The sequence below is a fragment of the Neofelis nebulosa genome, chromosome 4, assembly GCF_028018385.1.
Source record: "Neofelis nebulosa isolate mNeoNeb1 chromosome 4, mNeoNeb1.pri, whole genome shotgun sequence".
Classification (NCBI taxonomy): domain Eukaryota; kingdom Metazoa; phylum Chordata; class Mammalia; order Carnivora; family Felidae; genus Neofelis; species Neofelis nebulosa.
Genome location: NC_080785.1, coordinates 170,043,182 through 170,061,539, shown reverse-complemented (window position 1 = coordinate 170,061,539; position 18,358 = coordinate 170,043,182). Strand labels below are relative to the sequence as shown.

Below are 18,358 nucleotides of genomic sequence, written 5' to 3'. Positions count from 1 at the left end.
CAGCCCTGCCAAGTGTCCCTTTCTCTTTGCTGGCAGCCCCCTCTCTTCCTCTTCCAAAAAAAAAAAAAAATGAATCCGTGAAAAATAGTATCCCGGCCACCCCCGGCATCGACTGCAGCCCCGGTCTGAGCTTGAACACGCCGCACCCCAGCCCCCGCCCCCCCCCCCCCCGGCCTGGCCACGCGGCCTCCTGCCCATGGGGACCCGGGTGGGGGGGGGGTCTTCCCCCCCCCCCCCCCCCCGCACCCTGCCCTCCGCAGGGAGGCAGGGAGGGGCCTTTACAGGAAAGGCAGCAGGGAGGCCAGGGGCAGCTCCTTCTCCCCAAGCAGCGTGTCCCGCTTGAGGCTGCCGCCCTTGTTGACCACCTTGATCCGGAGGGCCAGCTTCCGGACACTGGCCGGCCCCAGGCCGTCGAAAAAGAAGTCCTCGTTGAAGACGGGGTGGCGGCTGTTCTTGATGATGGTGCTGCGCTGCTTCTGCAGCTTGCCGGGGACCAGGCACAGGCCCACACAGCAGTTGATGCTCCGGGCGTCACACAGGCGGTCATAGAGGCCCTCGGCAGCCAGCAGGCGCACCCGCAGGCGGGCCTGGGCCGCCTCATACTCTGCCAGCAGCCTGACGCTGCCCCGAGGGCCCATCCGGACGGCGTGCTCTGCCCGGGGCGCCTGGCCAGTCTCAGGGCCCGGCTCCGGGGTGGCCCTGCGGGTCAAACGGCGCCGAGCCCCGGGGCTGGCGTCTGGTGCACTGTCCTCAGCAGACAGAGAGCCGTGGCGGCCCGCCGAGTGCTTGAGCTGGCTCACTTTGGCCTGGCTGTCCTGGGCAAAGCCTTTCAGCAGTGACACAGAACGAGAGAGCAGAGGGGACCCGAATGGGGAGGACTCGGCCGAGGACCCAGTATCACTCTCCCCACCGCTGAAGTAGCGACTGGGGCTCATGAGGGCCCCACCAGCCTCCCTGGGCACCCCATCTCCCCCATTGGCCTTGGGGGCCCCCCGACGGCGCCCGGCACCTGGGGACCCCACCTGAGCCAGGGCTCCATGCTCGCTATGGAACAGGGACTCCTTGCGCCGCGTGTGGGGGCTCTCTGCCAGTGTGGCAAAGCCATAGGATGTCTGGGCTTTGGGCACAGAGGGCAGGGACATGGCGCCCTGGGCCTGGGGGTCTGCGTTGGTGGCAGCCTCCTCCGCTGGCCAGTCCTCCGCACTCTCAATCTGGATCACGTGCCGGGTGGCTGCCTTCAGGAGGCTCTTGCTCTCAGCCGGCAGCTTGGCAGACAGCCGGGGACTCCGGGGGGCTCGGCGGGGTGTCCCGGAGGCCAGGTTCTGATCGGAGGTGGCGGGGCCCAGCTCTGCCTGAGCCTCGGGATCTGTGGGGCCAGCGGGCAGCTTGGGGGGTATGAAGAAGTCAGGGATCTTGTCGGGCGTGAGCACATTGCTGTACAGGGGTCCCTTGGATCCCCTGTCCCCTGCCTCACTCCCAGGGCTGGCGTTTTCTCCGGACCCCCGGAGACGCTCCAGGAACCACACGTTGGTTTTCTTCATGGGGGCAGGCAGAGGGGAGGCCAGGAAGAGCTCTGCAGAGTCTGAGAGGACAAGCGGGGTCAGAAGCTGCATCCCAGGCCCTGGGAGAAGGGAACAGGGGCTCCCGACGCCTGTGTAGGGGAGCCACAGGGGCAGGTCCCGGCCAAGGGGGGTTGCGCAGGATCACTCAGAGCGCATCACCTCTCCCCCGTCCTCCCTCCCCAGGGAGATCGAGCTTAACTTCCCAGAACCAAGGCGAAGCGAGGGAGGTGGGGGCGACGTTCCACTCTTGGGAAGCTCCCAGGGGACAGCGACCCCTCTCCCGCCCCCACCCCGTCTTGAGGATCTCAAAGCGCTTGCTAAAGGGTCTGTGCTCAGTCCAAAGGGAAGGCACCCCTGGTATGCGCGGATCCCCAGGATGTCCCCGCTCCGCGCCCCCCCCCCCGTCCCCCCTCCCACCCCCCGCCAAGCTCCCACCCACCTGTGGCTTTGCCCAGGACTGAGGGTCCAGGCACCAGGGTCTGGGCAGGGAGAGGAGGTCAGTCGGAGGACTGAAGGCGCAGCGAGCTGACCCCTCCCGCGTGTCTCCCCGCCCCCCCCCCCCCCGCCAGACTCAGCTTGGGGTGGGGGCGGGGGTCCTAGCAGACCCCCGCGGACCGTGGCGGTGTCCCCACACTCACCTGCCCCGGGGTGGTGACCCGAGGCTGGAGGCTGTCCCGCGGGCACGCCGGGGTCGCAGCGCGAAGGGGTCGGGGCCCGCGGGGGGACGCGGTCGCAGCTCCAGCTCGGGCGGCGGCGGCAGCGCAGCAGGGACTCATTCACCGGCGGCGGCGGCGGGAAACCGCCCAGCCCGGCCGCCGCGCCGCCGTATTCCTCCTAGTACAGCCGCACCACAGCCCCCGCCCCGCCCCGCCCCCAGGCCCCAGGGGCCCCCGCCCCGCCCCGCCCCCAAGCCCAGGCCCCAGGGGCCTGGTGGGGGTCGATGGGAGGCAAGCAGGTGGTTGCGCCTCGTCGAAGGCCAGTCGTAGCTCTTGTGCCTGTGGATCCGCGCTGTAGGGCCCCCCGGAGGCCCCAAGCCCCTGCCTCAGCTCACCTGGGCGGGGCACAGACCCGGCATCTGCGGTGGAGCGGGGCTCCAGAGACAGGCCCTTCCCGTCTCACGCGATGAGTACAGTAATGGCAACAATTGGGGCGCCTGGGGGGGCGCAGTCGGTTGAGCCTCCCACTTCCGCTCAGGTCATGATCTCACGGTTGGTGGGTTCGAGCCTCGCGTCGGGTTCTGGGCTGACCGCTCAGAACCTGGAGGCTGCTTCGGATTCTGTGTCTCCCTCTCGCTCTCTGCCCCTCCCCAACGCGTGCTCTCTGTCTCTCTCTCAAAAATGAATAAACATTAAAAAAAAAAAAAAAAAAGTGCGGCTGAAGGTGTCCCCGCCGGCCCCCAAGGATTCACCAGAACCCGGTGGGTCTGTGCAGGGGAAGTGAGGGTTTCCTTCTGGAAATAAGGACATGGCCGCTGAGACGCGCTCCTCTCCAGTAAACCGGCGGGCGTCCGCACCTTGCTGCCGTGCAAGAAGCGGCCTTCATTTCGAGAACAAATGTTTATTGAGCAGCTGGTGGACGCCGGGCGGGCAGCAGTCTGGGTGCTGAGGACGCGACTGTGATGCGTGGACACAACGTCCAGCTTTCTGACGCGTCCCAGTGCGAGAGATGCCAGAAGACAGACACCGATGAAATGTTAAGGGTTCGGTGGTTCCTGTGACACACGCATAACAGGAAACTGTGACCCAAGGGAAGAGGGGACAGCACCGACATGCTGTTCACAGACGGAGAGACAGAGGAGGGGTGAGACCAGGACAGGGTCCCAGGCCTGGCAGCTCCTGAGCACACAAGGTCTGCTGGATCCCAGCCCCTCCCGACTTGTGATCTGCTCCCCTCAACCTCTGCTTCCTCATTCCTGGCCCTCCCTCCCAGCCTCGATGTCCCCTTCTGAAACCTAAGGCCTGCCCGTCTTGCGTGAGGAGACAGCACGATAATGTATGGCCAGGACTGATCCAAAGCCTGGGCTTTATTAAATTACGATTGTCCCAGAGCCTCCTGTGTTCCAAGAATGTCCCCAAGCCCCATCGTGGCCCCAGCTTCGGCTGGGGCTGGTCTGGAGTGACCACTGGTTCAACAGCAGAAGGGGGTGCAGGGGGGCAGGTGGGAGCCGGACAGAACTCCTGCCCCTCCAATGCCTCCACCTGACCTTGGAGTGAGGTGGGCTTTGGAGTTCCATTGTCCAGATGAGAAAAGCAAGGCTCAGCAGGGTCCATGACTCCCCCCCCCCCCCAAAGGTCTGTCTCAGCTTTGCTCTCTCTCAGCAAATATTAAGGCCCCTCTTTGTGCTGTGGGCAACACTGGCACGACCACAGGGTCTGACAGGGGAGGCAGATGCCAATGAATGCATCATTTCACCACTGCCTCCAGGAAGCCTGCCCTGCCTGCCAGCCTGGGCTGGGCCAGCATCACGGCCTGGCAGAGCCCACTGAACCGCAACTTGAGCTACCATGAAGAATGCCCTGGAGCGCATACTTGTTTGACATCCGTTGCCCCTGCCAGCCTGGAACTGCTGGGAGGAAGGGGTGTGGCAGCCTTGTCCCTGCCTTGTCCCCAAGACACTGGGGTCTTTAATAACTACCTGGCAGACAAATGGATGAACTAGCACCACAGTAAGAGGGATGACTCCTGGAAGTGCACTCTTTCTGGTAGCAGGCAGGAGGGAGGACCTCAGAGGCCATGGGCCGCCTCTCTCCATTGCACAGACAGGGACAGTGGTGCCCACTAAGGTGGAGTGACCATCTCAGGTCTTCTGACGACAAGCCACGCTGCGTGCTGGGGGCTTCACTCCGCCCTCACCCCTACCCAGCTGGGGCAGGTCTACTCCCAGTTGGGTTGAGGGAGGAGGCAATGAGTTTATTCTGTGCCGGTTCCTGTGCTAAGCAACCGGGGATGCTCATCTGGGGTTTGAATCCCGAGGCCAACACTTCCTGAAGTGTCCAGACCTCTCTGCCGCTATCTCTTCGGCTGTCCACCAGCATAACAGCTGTCCCTGCACCACAGCCACAGAGCAAGGACAAACAGGTGCTGACAGGCAAGGTGCTCACAACAGGGCCTAGAGCACTGATGTGAGCGCCAGCCTTCACTTCTTGGATGTTGCTCCTGGTGAGAAAAGGGGCTCAGCTGTGGGAGGCCTGGCCGGGCCTCGAAGGGAACCCCAGAACCTGAACCCCACCACTGCTAGCTCAGCCGAAGCCACACCCCTGTGCCTGCACCCCATCACCTTTGGGGGCTGGGGAAACTGAGCCCCAGACAGAAAAGGTACCTGGGGACAGGTCCCAAACACCTGCCTTGGGAGGGGCGGGGGCCAGGATGCTGGCCCTTCCTGCTGGTTAGTGAGGCTTGCAGTCCGTACAGAAGAACCTCTCCCAGCCGACAAAACCTACCTCCTCTGCAGAGCCCTGTGGCTGACCGGCGTGGCAGACCCCCCGGGACTCCCCCACACCCCAAGTTGCAGCCTTCCTGGGATCAGAAATGGGGAGGTGCAGCCTTCCAGTCCAAGCTGGGGAGGGGGACCAGGCGATATTGGCCAGCACCCCCACCCCTGACCTGAGTCATGCCACTGCATGATGGATGGCCTTGGTCTTCCACTCCCACCCCCCAGGGAGCTAGCCTCATGGGAAGGAGGAGGGACACGGTGCTTCCCAGGAGCTAGCCTGAGTCACAGGCCGCCCCCCACAGCCACCGCAGACAGGTCTTGGGAGAAGCACAGGGAGGGGCCTCAAAGAAGGAAGCTCCAGTCCAGAGGGCCACCTTGTACCCACACAGCTGTGGCAACAGCTGCTCCTCTGAGCTCTGTCTCCTCCCCTGGAAAAGGAAGGCCCATCTGCAAGCTCCCAGGAGAGACCCCGACCCAACAAGGCAGAGGTTAACTCTCTGTGGGGGAGGGCCACCACGCCCGGTTTCCAGGTAAGGAAACTGAGGCACAGGGGGCAGCCCAATTCCACAGGGCACGCAGTTCAGGGAAGGGAAGCAGCCAGTCTGAGTTGACACGGTGGCCGCCTCCCACCCCAAGACTCCCTGGGGGTGAGGCTGCCGCAAGGAGCATCTGCTGAATAACTGAAGGTAGAATGGCGCAAGAGACAAGTGTGGGGGACCCAGCTGGAGCTAGGCTCACAGCTCCCGTCGCTGTGCGTGCACCCCAGACCTGGCTTTTCCAGCGCAGAGAGCAGGACGAGGAGGTGATGGGGTGCGAACCCCAGCTCTGCTACCCCCCGGCGGTGAGGCCTCGAACAAGCTGTGTCCTCCGCTCCACCTGTAGTCACACACAGGTCATCCTTCTGGTCCCTAAATGTGCTGGGAGCCACACACACCACAGGGCCTTTGCATGTGCCATTCCTTCTGCCTAGAACTCTGTCCTCCTCATCTGGGACTCTCATCCTCCAGATCGCAGCCCCTGTGTCATTCCCACAGATCACTAAGTTCAGGACTCTTTCCTTTTCACTGTTGTCATTACACGCTTAGCAGTGATTTGCTGATTAATGTCACTTGGCTCTTAACCCCACAAGGACAGACCACAAGGACCAGTCTCGGTCCTGCTGCACCCTTGTTAATCCACCAGAGGTCCAGGCAGGTAAGAGGCGAATGCAGGCTTACTAAAGGGTATCAGGATGGCGGGGAGGGGTGGATGGCCAGTGAACGGAACGCCTAATAGAGGGCTGGATCGATGGGTGGACGTGGGTTGGGTGCACACACTGGTGGCTCTCTGCCTCCGTGTCTCCAAAGTAAGAGGCACGGCGTCAGTCTCCTCGGGCTGTTTTTTGACGGCTTTCCCCCCTGGTTACAGACAGAGCAGAGTGTGGGCTGCTCCCCTCACCCTCACCAGGCTCCCCCAGGGCAGGGGGTGTGGCCTGCTGACTGCAGAGAAATCTCATCGGATCTCTCAGTCTCCCCAGAGATCCAGACCCTGGGCAGGGGTGTGGCCCTGGCAGGGAGGCCTCTCCAGGAGGGCCAGGGGAGGGGTTCCGGGAGAGATGGTGGTCTCTGGGAAGGAGAGCCCAGAGATCATGTGAGGCAAGGTCTGCAGAGCAACAGCTGTGTGCAGGGGCTCTGCCGGTAACAGGGGTGGTCTGAGAGAAGTCAGGCCACATTCGGGGGGAAGTCAGGAGCAGTTTGGAGGGAAAAGAACTTTTTGCCAGACATGCAGGGGCATCTTGAAAGAGGTTTGCAGCATTCAGGAAATACAGATGTTTCCAAGGGGAAGACGGGGGTGTTGGGGAGGCTTTATCTCGGGGTAAAAACAGGTGTGAGGGAGATGCCGGGGGTTCTGGGACAGCAGACCACTGCCCCACAGGCCCAACGCCCTCTTCCCCATCCCCCCCCTCCAGTCCCCACATCCTCCAGCCCCGAAAGGCCACACCGTGGGCCTTGGCTCTGCCCCTGGGACACTGGCCTCAGCCTTCCAGCCAGAGGGCCTCTCAATGTGCAGGTGGGTTCGTTCCCTCATGGTCGTGTTACCAGCAGATCCCAAATGTCCATGCAGGTTGGCAGCCGGGAGGGCAGAGTCCCACAACCACCCACCGCTCCCCCCGCCGAGCCGGTTGTGCTGGCCTTGCCTGGATGCCCCCCATCCCAGCTGGGCCCCAAGACTACCCGCCCCCTTCAACATCAGCAGGTGCCCCGGCCTGAGGACCCAAAGCATCTCAATTCTTCCCCATAAAAGACAACTGTGCACTGATTTTTCAGGTGGAAAAACTGAACCAGTCAAGGACAGGAATCCCTCTTTCCAGGGAGAGAGGCTGAAGTTCATCTGGGAAAAGAGGTGGGCCTCCTTAACCCATCGAAGGCCCTGGCCAGGGCTTGGAGATGGAGGACTGCTTGTCTTTAATGTATTTTCTTTAGAGGTGAGAAAAGGTTCTGTCTTTGGTATGGACACCCTCACTCCAGGCAGAGGGTGGAGGCAGGCAGGGCGTCAGCAGGATAAAGGGGTCGTGGGCCCCCATTTCTTGGCCTTGTTGACCCCGCCCAGGGACGGCTGGAGAGAGGCCTATGCAGGGGAAGGAGAGACAGTGGCGGTTCCAGCCTGACCAGGGTCCGGAGGGAGAGGCTGAGGAGCCCGTAAGGCCACAACAGGGGCATCTGCGGAGCAGGACAGGAGCTGGGAGCTGAGAACCATCACCTGGGGAAGAAAGAGAAGGAGAGGTCAAGGGTCAGCTGAGACGGCAACCAGAGACCCAGGTTCCGGCGTCCGGGACCCTGAACCTCAGTGACGGGGCCCAGTGAGGGCCTCCAGGCTGAGGGACCGGGGTGAAGCTCCCCACGTTCCTACAGTGTGACCTAGGGTAGTGCTCTAACCTCCCTGTGCTATTTCTTCTGCAAAACGACAATGCTAATGACAGTGCCAGTTCAGAACCACGGGGGAAGCCTGTGGAGTTTCGGGAGGTGGGAGCATAGCTATTATTACTGTCATCAGCATTGTTTCTCGGATCCAAACACCTTGGGGAAGGGAAGCAAACGTGCAAACACACAGCCCCCCACCTGCTGATCCTTTCAGGTGTCCCATGGGCCCACCCCCAGCCCCAGAAGCCCTTCCCTAGACTGGAAACCCCTTCTATGACTGCAGCCTGAGGCCTGGGTGGGGGAGGAGGCAGGAAGGGGACCGTTGTCTTGGGGACAGGAGAGCAGCCCAACCTGGCCAGAAGCTCCTCTCTGCTGAGCCCTTGGGGAAATTCCACAACCCTCTTCCTTTGCGGCCCCTCCCTCCCCAGCTGAGCCCCCAGCTCCTGGCTTCCAAATCCCAGGTCCTGCCTCTCCCTCCTCCCCAAGACAGTTCATGCCACCACCACCCCCTGCACCCGCAGCTCACGCGCATGTTCTGCCTAAACCACCCCCCACCTCCCCCAGAGGCCCCAGTCTCTCACCAAAAGGTCCTGGAACCACCCAGACCCAGACCTGCCTGTCCCTCCCCAACACCAAAAGCAAAAGCCCAAGGGTGCACCTTTTCATCTCGCGCACCTCTCCTGAAACACCCATCGGACCCAGGCTACGCTAGCCCCTCCTCCAGAATGGTGCCCCCCCCCCCGTGTTTAATTAAACACGGAGTTACCATAGCAACTCAGCAATTCCACTCCTGGGTATATGCCCAAGAGCCACGAACATAGTCCACGCAAAAACCTGGACGTATGTGTTCTGAGTGGTCTTTCTCGTGATAGCCAAAAAGTGGAAACACCCAAATGTCCACTGACAGTGAGTGGATAAACACGTGCCCACCGCGCACGCGCACGTCCACAGATGACCGCATCCCCCGCGCAAGCGCACGTCCCTCGGCTGCAAGCCGAAGCGAGACATCCACACCTGCTGCCCGTAGGCGCACCCCGAACACACGACGCTCAGGGAGGGAACCAGACACGAGAGGTCACACGGAGTGTGAGTCCACGTGTGTGAAACGTCCAGAACAGGCTCATCCACGGATGGGAAGGGGGCTCGTGGGGGCCGGGGACTGGGGGAGGGGTGATGGTGCCAGGGTACCTTTTGGGGTGGTAGAATGTTCTGGAATTAGGTAGAGGATGGTTGCACATCTCTAAACATGCTAAAAAACAAAACAAAACAAAACACTGAGTTGCACACTTTAAATGGGTGAACTGTGTGCTTTGTGAATTTTCTTAGTTTCTAAAATGAGAGAAAAGGTGGCGAACGGGTGAAGCTGGGATCCGTGGGGCCCACTGCGCACCTGGCTCAGGGCTCGCGTTTGACCACGCCGCGCAGATGCAGCTCGCTTTCGGCCGCCACGATGGGTTGCCCGTTCTGCAGGTGGTAGTCGATCAGATGGCTGATGCTCTCAAAGAGCACATCCTTCGTCCGCACCTGTGGGGCCAGAGGCCTCAGCGTCAGCAGCACTGGGAGCTGGAGAGGCCTGCTGACTGGGAATCTGCAACCTCGGGAGCCTGCCCCGTGGGTCTGATGCATGCTCCAGTCTGAGAGCTGCTGCATCAGAAGCTTCCAGGACTTCAACCATAGACTCAGACTCAAGATTCCAGAGTAAGGTATGCACACGGGCCCCAAAACCACCAGGGTTCTGTGGTCCCCAACAGACCCCTTTTTGGTGGTCCCCAAAAAGTCGTGTCCGTGTCCCAAACCCTGGAAGCCGTGGACAGGAACTTATTTGGAGAAAGTGTCTTTGCAGATGTGTCTTTGATGCAGTTCAAAGACACAGCTGATGGTTAAAAAACACGCAGGCTTCAAAGATGTCAAAACAGATGAACGTAGGGAAAGGGGGTGGGGGGGGTGTAGAGGGAAGCAAACCACAAGAGACTCAATGATAGAGAACGAACTGAGGGCTGAGAGAGGGAGGTGGGTGGGGGTGGGCTAGATGGGTGATGGGCACTAAGGAGGGCATTTATTGTGATGAGCACTGGATGTTGTGTGTGTGTTATGAATCACTGAATTATACTCCCGAAGCCAATTTTACCATACATGTTAACTAACTAGAATTTCAGTAAATAATTGATATCAAAAAATAAAACTTAAATTTGAAAAAGGAACTAACCTTAGTCTCTTCAAAAAAAATGAGAGAGGGGTGGCTGGGGGCTCAGTACGTTAAGCATCTGACTTTGGCTCAGGTCATGTTCTCGTGGTCCATGGGTTCGAGCCCCACATTGGAGTCTACGCTGACAGTTTGGAGCCTGGAACCTGCTTGGAGCCTGGAACCCTCTCTCTGTGCTCCCCCCCCCTCAATTGTTCTCTCTCCCCTGCTTCCCAAAAATAAATAAACTTTGGGGCGCCTGGGTGACTCAGTCGGTTAAGCGACTGGCTTCGGCTCAGCTCATGATCTCGCAGTTTGTGAGTTTGAGCCCCGGGTCGGGCTCTGTGCTGACAGCTCAGAGCCTGGAGCCTGCTTCAGATTCTGTGTCTCCCTCTCTCACTGCCCCTCCCTGGCTTGCAGTCTGTCTCTCTCTCAAAAATAAATAAACATTAAGAAATTTTTAATAAATAGATGAAAGGAAAGTGTGCATCATGAAGAAATTTACTAACTTGTAGACCCTAGAACTCCTTGCAAATTGACATGTTTATGAGGCTTGAAATACATTATTTAAAAAAAAACACTCAAAGACATCATTCTTTGTAAGACACACAGTGATGACATGAGACAAAGATAATGTAAAAACGGGGTGGGGGGACAAAACAAGAGACCCATAAATATGGAGAACAAACTGAGAGTTACAGGAGGGGGTATGGGAGGGGGGATGAGCTAAATGGGTAAGGGCACCAAGGAATCTACTCCTGAAATCATTGTCATACTATATGCTAACTAACTTGGATGTAAATTTTAAAAAATAAAAAATAAAATAAATATATCAAAAAAAAAGACGCATAGTGATGACAGACTGTAGGGGCAAAAGCGCATCTTATAATTGATCAAATACAGCACTTTGTAACCCCTGAAAGGCCTCGAGGCTAGAAAAGGTTTTGTAACCCCTAAAACGCCGTATAGACTGGGAACTCCCTTGTAAACCCTAAAATTCTTCTTAAACGGGAAAATACTTTGTAATTCTAAGCTACCTGGTAAACGGAAACAGAATCTGCTTTGTAACCCTCAAACTACTTCGTTAAACCTAAAGGTGCTAAGGCCGTCTGTCCATCGGGCCATGCTCCCGGCCCCGGCCCCGCCCCCTGCGGCCCCGGCCCCGCCCCCTGCGGCCCCGCCCCTCCGCTCTCAGGCCCCGCCTCCGGCCCCCGCGCGCCACCTTACCACGCCCTCAGGGTCCACAAGTAGCAGGTGCTTGGGCTGCCCCGCGTGCATGCCTGTGAGGACGTACTGCCCGGGATTGGTGACGCTGTCGCGCACCAGGAAGTCCCCGTCGGCTCGAAGCAGCTTCTCTGCGGCCCTTCGGCTCATCTGGCCATGGTACCAGGGCTCCTGCCGCAGCTGCTCCTCCGTGGGGGCGATAGGGGCCCGGCGGGTGGGGGGGCTGGGCCACTGGTCCTCCAGGGGAAGGGGCGCTACCGCCGCCCCCGCCCCCGCAGAGCACTCGTGCAGCTTCAGAGCGTCCTCGAAGGGTCCTGGAGGCGAAGATGAAGTGCAGGAGGCGGGGTTGGCAGCTGCCTCCTGCTGGAAAGCGGAGGTGGGTGGCCTGGGCTGGGAGGAAAAAGCTCCAGGTGGTTACCCCCCACCCAGGACCTGAGCAACATTGAGCACCTAGGGTGCCTCAGACCTTGCCCTAAGGCCACAGTATGTCACTGGCTGTGCGCTGAGTGGGTGTGTGTGTGTGTGCTCTGTGTGGTGCCAACCTGGTCACCAGTCACCTTCCTGCCCCTCTAATGGGTTCTATTAGTTATGCAGTATATTCTCACGGATTTGGTTAAGTCTATGCAAATAAGGTCAGCGTTTCTTCCTCTCCAGTGTTTATGCCTGTTTCACTAATTGCCTGGTAACATCGCCAGCCCCTCTAATACGACACTGCATCTCGGTGGCAGGCGGCAGGCATCCCTTTCTCTTACAGACATTCACAGAAAAGCTTCCTATGATATGCAGGGGTTTTCTGAGGCTTCCAGCAAGCACCAGTGTGACACTGGACAAGCCACTCGCCCTCTCTGAGCCTGTCTCCTCACTGTAAAGTGGATGTGGAGCTGTGGAGCGGTATAGATCAGACACCCTGGAAGGCAGAATCCCAGCGCTGACCCCCGCACTCCCACATGCCTTCCACTTTCTCACCCTTGGGAATCCCTCCTCCCTGACTCCTTCCATGGTCTGGGCGCAGCCAACCCAGCCTCCAGCCACCAGGACGTGTGACCGCACGAATCAGAGACAGACCCAGAATTTTCAATGGAAGCCTGGCCAGGGTTGCTGGGCCGCCTGGTCACCCCGGGGGACCGCTGGCCTCAGAAGCCCCCACACTGGAGCAGCTCCTTTCCCAGGTGAGGACTGCTGTGGGGAGGCAGCGGGGGCCACGCCTTTAGTCTGGCAACTGCTGCACAGTGGGCACTATCAGCCCATGTCCTATTGCGATAAGAAATCCAGTTGGGGGGCCTGGGTGACGGCATGGAACCTGCTTAGGATTCTCTGCCTCCCTCTCTCTCTGCCCCCCGCTCACACGCACACTCTCCAGTTGTCAGATGGTGGGGAAGGGGGCTTGGCAGACTTTGTGAAGGAAGAAATTTCCAGCCGGCTTCCTGGGGCTCTCCCACTAGGGAGGCGTCCCGAGGAAGGGAGATGACCATGCCTGTGGATGACCACGACATTGGCATGGTTGCAGATAATGACGCTGTTTGGATCGCAAACTTCCCCCGATAGACTGACCACCCCCTCAGGCTGGGGCATCACGGAAGGAAGAAAGGAATCAAGTGTTCACTCCATCAATATGTGGTTCGGCCTCCCTCATTACACTGGGGTCCCCCCAAGGTTGCCTCCCCCACCAGGCTGGGATTCCCAGTGGAAGCGGCTTGGGCCTACTGCCTGGAGCCACAGAGTCACCTGAGGAGGGAGCTAAAATCCCCTTGTCAGACTGGGAGACCCAGAGGTAAGGAGCTACCCCCGCCCCCAAGAGACTAAGGAGTATCATGGAGAAGAGGGGCCTGAGCCTCCCCCATCATACTAGCCACTCTTTCCAGGCATGAACTAGGCCCCTCCCCTCAGGCTAGGGACCCCTATAGAGAGGAGGCTGGCTTACTCCCAACAGACTGAAGAGCCCCGGGGAGGGGGTTGGGGGGAGGCCACCAGAGCCTCCCCTATCACACTAGGGAGTCCTGTAGGAAACACTTCCCACCCCACCCTCACCACTTTGCAAAGTCCCAACTGAAGAGTGCTGGGCCTCCCCCATCAGACTACAGGTTGCTAGGGGCATGGCCTCCCCCCTCAGGCTGGCCTGCCCCTACATACGCATGTCGAACAGGTCCTTCTTGGGGCTGTCCTCCGGCTGCAGGGGCTCTGGGGCATCCAGACCCTGTGTGTTGACGTACAGGTGGTCCTCATAGTCTCGGGGGCCCCGTGCATCAGCCTGCACGTAGCCATCCCCTGGTGGGCCTGGGGAGGGTAGGAGGAGTGGAGGGGCCAGCTGGGGGAGCAGCAGACCTCACCTGGGAGCCCCGCCCAAGCCCGCCTCCCTGCCGTATGGAAACTTCACACCCTCTTGCAGAGCCATCTGGAGTGAAAACCCATAAATGTCCAACCAGGGGCTGTGGGGCACTAGAGGGCCACTCTCGGGGAGGGGCCACTGCGACTAGGCAGGACGATGGCAGAAACCCCCCTGCTTCTGTTAAATGTCCCCATCTAAAAATTACTAACAACGAACTGTCCCCTCTGTAATTATGCTATCCACATGACACATAGGTCATGTGTTTCTGTTTCTGTCTGATTGTAGGATGTCCTTTCTTTTCAAGCTTAATTGTGACTGTGTAACGCATTTGCATGGTTCAAAAGCCACAACCACAGTAAAAATCATCCTTGGAGGGATTTCTCACTTGGGTCCACTCAGTGCCCCATTCAGATTCTGCTGGATCCTGACCACTTTGCCTCTGCCCTGTTCCCCTGCCCCCACCCCTCCCAGGGTGTTGGGTTTTTGCTGGTCTGACAGGTTCCCAGGTAAATGGCGTCTGGGGGACTTTACTTCCCATTTCTCTTATTTTGAGCAAGGCTGAGCTTTTCCCAGGTTCAAAGGGCATTTGTGCGTATTTTTCTCAGAACTGTCTCTTCATTTCCAGACGTCACCACTTTTAATCCTTGGCAGAGAAATAATGATTTTGGCACACTGTGTGGCCAAATCCAGCCCAAGGGCCCTACCGTTTGCAATCCCCATGGTATGCCAACTACATCCTTAACTTCATGGGCATTGGGCTCACAGGCCAGCTCCACCTGCCCTCTGTGGACAGGGGAAAGTTCGCCACCCTCTCTGTGCCTAACTCTCTTCCTCTGTAAAATAGGGAGAATAGGAGTCTCCTTCATAAGTGGGGTGAGGACCAAAACCGTAGAACAGTGTCTGGCAAACAGATATGATTCGATAGGAGTGCTGACCATGTGCCAGGCCTGGATGGCTGATGGGGGCAGAGAGGTTTCAGTGCAGGCTTCCTGGTATGCCTGGAGGAGGCATGGATTCTCCCAGCCTTTCATGGCCAGGGCCAGGGAAGAGGGAAGAAACTCAGGTTGCAGAATCTGGACAGAGAGAATCCCCAGACACAGGAGCTGGGGCATTGATGTATTGGGAGGAGTTCTTGGCTAGAGAATTGGGAAAGGCGTAAAAAGAAGCCTTAACAGTGTGTGCAAAGGCTCAGGGCTGGGAAGTGCCTATGAACCCTGGAAGTCATGGGTGAGCAGCCCATGTCCCAGACAAACAGCACACAAGGGCCACATTATAGCTTGGCACCTGGTTCTTTAACCACTGGGTGCTGGCAGTCGACGAGGGTTCTGACGCTTGGCAGCGAAGTGCCCAGATTATCTGGGAAGATCTAAAAAAAAAAAGCCCAGCACAGATGTTAGGCTGTGAGGGGACAGGCGACTACAGCAGGCTGGTGGGCGAACCGACGGGCACCCTCGCTTCGGAGAGCAGCTTAGCGGCCTCCAGTAACGTGACTAACAGGCTCTGATGTCAGCAGCCTCACGGCTCGGCACCCACAGGAGAAAAAACGGGGCTGCACACCGTGTGTGTGAGGGGAACCCTCGGTGCCCACCAGTAGGAGCTACGTAGGCAAGCAAGCTCCAGGAGGCTGACGCTGCAGAACCTCAAAGCGACCAAGACGCCCACAGCACGCCTGGAGAGTCACCATGTCTGCGGGTGCCTGTTCTTACCGAGCCCGAGAGGAGACACAGAGGAGCCGGGGGGCTGAGCGCCCCGACTGGGAGCAGAGGGCCAAGGGGGTGCCAGCCTTACGTCACTTCTCATTCTGTGTAACAGGGCAAAGTACTCGTGGGCCGAACACCCAGTCGATTCGTGAAAGCCAAAGCCTGAAGTGCCGGGTGGTGGGGACGCGTGTGATTTCAATCACAAGAGAACAAGGAGCCGCCCTCAGGGGACCGGACCGTGTCGAGACCAGAACCAGCGGAGTGACGAACATCCGTGGCCCTTCGTCACACCACAGACGCCACAGCAAGCACCTGGAGTCTACCCAAGTGTCCGTGAGTCAAGTGCAGGCGAGATAAAAAAGATCCTCTGAGGGGCGCCTGGGTGGCGCAGTGGGTTAAGCGTCCAACTTCAGCTCAGGTCACGATCTCGCGGTCCGTGAGTTCAAGCCCCGCGTCAGGCTCTGGGCTGATGGCTCGGAGCCTGGAGCCTGTTTCCGATTCTGTGTCTCCCTCTCTCTCTGCCCCTCCCCCGTTCATGCTCTGTCTCTCTCTGTCCCAAAAATAAATAAAAAATGTTAAAAAAAAAAAAAATGTTGAAAAAAAAATTAAAAAAAAAAAAAAAAAAGAGATCCTCTGCGCGGGGGGGTCGCGGGCAGTGTGAACAAGAACGGGCACAGGGCGCGTGCTGATGCGGAAGGAACTTCAGGATGGATTGCTACATGGGAAAAGCTAGGTGGGAGCGAAAGACATAGTACATGGATTGGAATGCGCGTGAACGTCCGTGGAAAATACTGGAAAAATAACGGAAACTGGTACTAAGTGGTGGCCTGACTGGGGAGGTGGATAGGCAAACGGGGCCAGGGTGACACAATGACTTCTCACTGAAGGCCTTTCTGTGCTCTGGCATTTTGAACCACGTGAATGCTGTGTCTCTCCCAAAATGCAATGAACCCAGTCTGTACAGAAGAAAGACAAACCAACTAAGAGTGTGGGGGGTGCACAACATCTCGCGGGTGAAAGTGAAGTGGTGCAGAGGAGAGGCACTGGGGGGGGGGGCAGGGGCCTCCCTGAGCCTCCAGGGTACCTACTGTTACCTGAGGGGCCCAGGTCCCATGGCAGACTGCGGGTGTCCCTTCGAGCAGGTGATACGCCCTGAAAAAGAGAGTGAGGGGTCCTTCTGCCACGTGCAAGCCCCTTCCCAGCACAGCACCCCACCCTCCCGGAGGGCTGGACCTTCCCAGCCCAACACCCCACCATCCAACACCCTGCCCTCCTGCACGGCTGGAGACCTAAGTCAGATGCTAAGAGGGAAGCTCTGCACCCTGCCGACCCTGCCCCCAGGCCCTGGCTGCTGCATGCTGTTCCCTTCACCTGGATGCCCTTCCCTGCACTGCTCTCCCAGGCAACTCCTGTTCACCCGTCAGGGCCCAGCCCAAACACTGCTTCCTTGTGGAAGTCCTCCGACCACAAAGTCAGTCTCCCTGTTGTACATTCTCATTACCTCCCCTGGAAACCTGTCTCGTCTCGTGGCCCTGATTAAACTGCCAATAGAATTCTCTAATCAGTATCTGAGGGTGGGAGTCACATCTGGAGTAGGGCCAGACCCATCTGTGCAATTTGGGGCAGGAAGGAGGGAAAGGAGGGGCAGGGAAGCATGAGATACCTTCCCCTAGGGTCAAGGAGAAGGGAAGCAGAAGGAGAAGCCAGGGTCAGGCCCAAGGAGCCAGTGCCTCGAGATGACCTCCCACCATCCCTCCCCCATGAGGGCCACAGAGGCTGACCTGGCCGAGGGCGCCGACGGCACAGGGCTGAGTTAGGGCGAGCCTGGAGTCCACCAGCCCGCCCAGGGGCGGCTCCTTCCCTGGGATGCTGTTGTAGTAATTGTGTTCCGTTTCCTCCTCGTCCCCCAAGGCCGACTCCTCGGGCCTGGTCAGCCTGGGGACAGACAGCAAGCAGGAGCACAGGCAGGGACCTCAGGTCTCAGGGGCAGAGAGAGAGGGAGCTCCTGCCAGGACGCCAAGGCCGCGTGGCTGGAGCTTTGCTCGGTGGGCCGGGCTGAGCCCCTTCCTGCTCTGGGCCAGTGCTCTTTCCTCCTCTATAAAATGGGACCTCGCACTCTTTCCAGTGCCTTCTAGAAACTACAGCTGGTCTCCACTCCCTTGCGCCCACCTCTGCCCACCCCGCCCCCACCATGCAGCACACACAGGGTGCCGGTCTGGCACACAGGGCCGGTGCCGCGGGGCCAGGATGGGAGTGCCCTCAGCACCATCTGGCCCTGCAAGGGCCCCTGTAGAAACTGATCAGGCGACTGCGGTTCCCGACAGCCAGACAGGGGAGGCTGTTATCAGTGTTTATCAGGCACAGGGTGCAGGCAGCAGAGGAGGGCCCCGCGAGCGGACACGATGGACATGTGAGCCCGTGTGGTGAAGGCATGCTGGCGAGGGGCTGAACGGAGGAGAAGCGCACGGCAGCGTGTATTCCTGCAGACGCTCCCTATTCCTTAAGGTGAGCACGTTTGTACGTCTAACACGTTCACCTGTCCGTCATTTAGTCTGGCAAGTTTCCACCCAGTGAGCTACTAAGTAGCTAAAAGCAGGGCTCAGCAAGTCTGGCCCCGCCTGCATGCGTGCAGCCTAGGAGCTAAGAATGCTTTCTACTCTTTTAAACCACAAAACTTTTAAGTGATTAGGAGAACATGCAAAGAACAATATTTGGTGACACGTGAAAATTACATGAAATTCCGAATTTAGCGCCTAAAATACAGTTTTGCTGGCAGGCAGCCCATTGATCCTTTCACGTATGGTCCCCAGCCGCTCTTGCTACAATGGCTGAGGCAGGTGTTCTGGCCCAGGAAGCTGAACACACTGACTGGCCCTTTTACAGAAGCGTTGGCCACACCCGTCCAGGCTGGTGATGACCACAGCCGCAGACTGGCTCCCCTAATCCTCGCCCCAGCCCGGGCGCGGGCTGTTTTCACCCGGGTTTTATAGAGGAGGGTGTGGCGACCGGGCAGTGGAGCCGCGTGCCCACT

At 58.9% G+C, this 18,358-nt stretch overlaps 2 protein-coding genes across 5 annotated transcripts in view; both read right to left on the bottom strand.

Annotated features, from left to right (window-relative positions):
• Positions 1-239: 239 nt before the first annotated feature.
• Positions 240-2,356, bottom strand: C2CD4C (C2 calcium dependent domain containing 4C). 2 transcript variants are annotated; one of them, XM_058723541.1, is made up of 2 exons: positions 2,201-2,356; positions 240-1,621 (listed from the first exon to the last, which is right to left on the bottom strand). In XM_058723541.1, exon 2 carries the CDS (start codon positions 1,611-1,613, stop codon positions 279-281), a length of 1,335 nt encoding a protein of 444 aa, XP_058579524.1. In that variant the 5' UTR covers positions 1,614-1,621; positions 2,201-2,356; the 3' UTR covers positions 240-278. The 2 variants fall into 2 exon arrangements, with proteins under 2 accessions (XP_058579524.1, XP_058579525.1); XM_058723542.1 differs by having other exon boundaries at positions 240-1,582.
• Positions 2,357-3,567: 1,211 nt separating this feature from the next.
• Positions 3,568-18,358, bottom strand: part of SHC2 (SHC adaptor protein 2) — a 33,324-nt gene continuing 18,533 nt past the window's right edge. For 2 of the 3 annotated variants that reach the window (XM_058728663.1, XM_058728665.1), the window contains exons 8-13: positions 17,109-17,262; positions 16,422-16,479; positions 13,432-13,575; positions 11,305-11,615; positions 9,286-9,419; positions 3,568-7,734 (exon numbers count right to left, since the gene is read on the bottom strand). In XM_058728663.1, coding sequence (XP_058584646.1) covers positions 9,291-9,419; positions 11,305-11,615; positions 13,432-13,575; positions 16,422-16,479; positions 17,109-17,262 — 796 coding nt within the window. In that variant the 3' untranslated portion in view covers positions 3,568-7,734; positions 9,286-9,290. Of the gene's footprint in view, positions 7,735-9,083; positions 9,145-9,285; positions 9,420-11,304; positions 11,616-13,431; positions 13,576-16,421; positions 16,480-17,108; positions 17,263-18,358 lie in introns of all 3 variants that reach the window. The other variant, XR_009261253.1, reaches the window with a different exon arrangement.

Coding starts and splice junctions, on each gene's coding strand:
- C2CD4C (XM_058723541.1), bottom strand. CDS start 1,613: ATGCAGCTTCTGACCCCGCTTGTCCTCTCAGACTCTGCAGAGCTCTTC.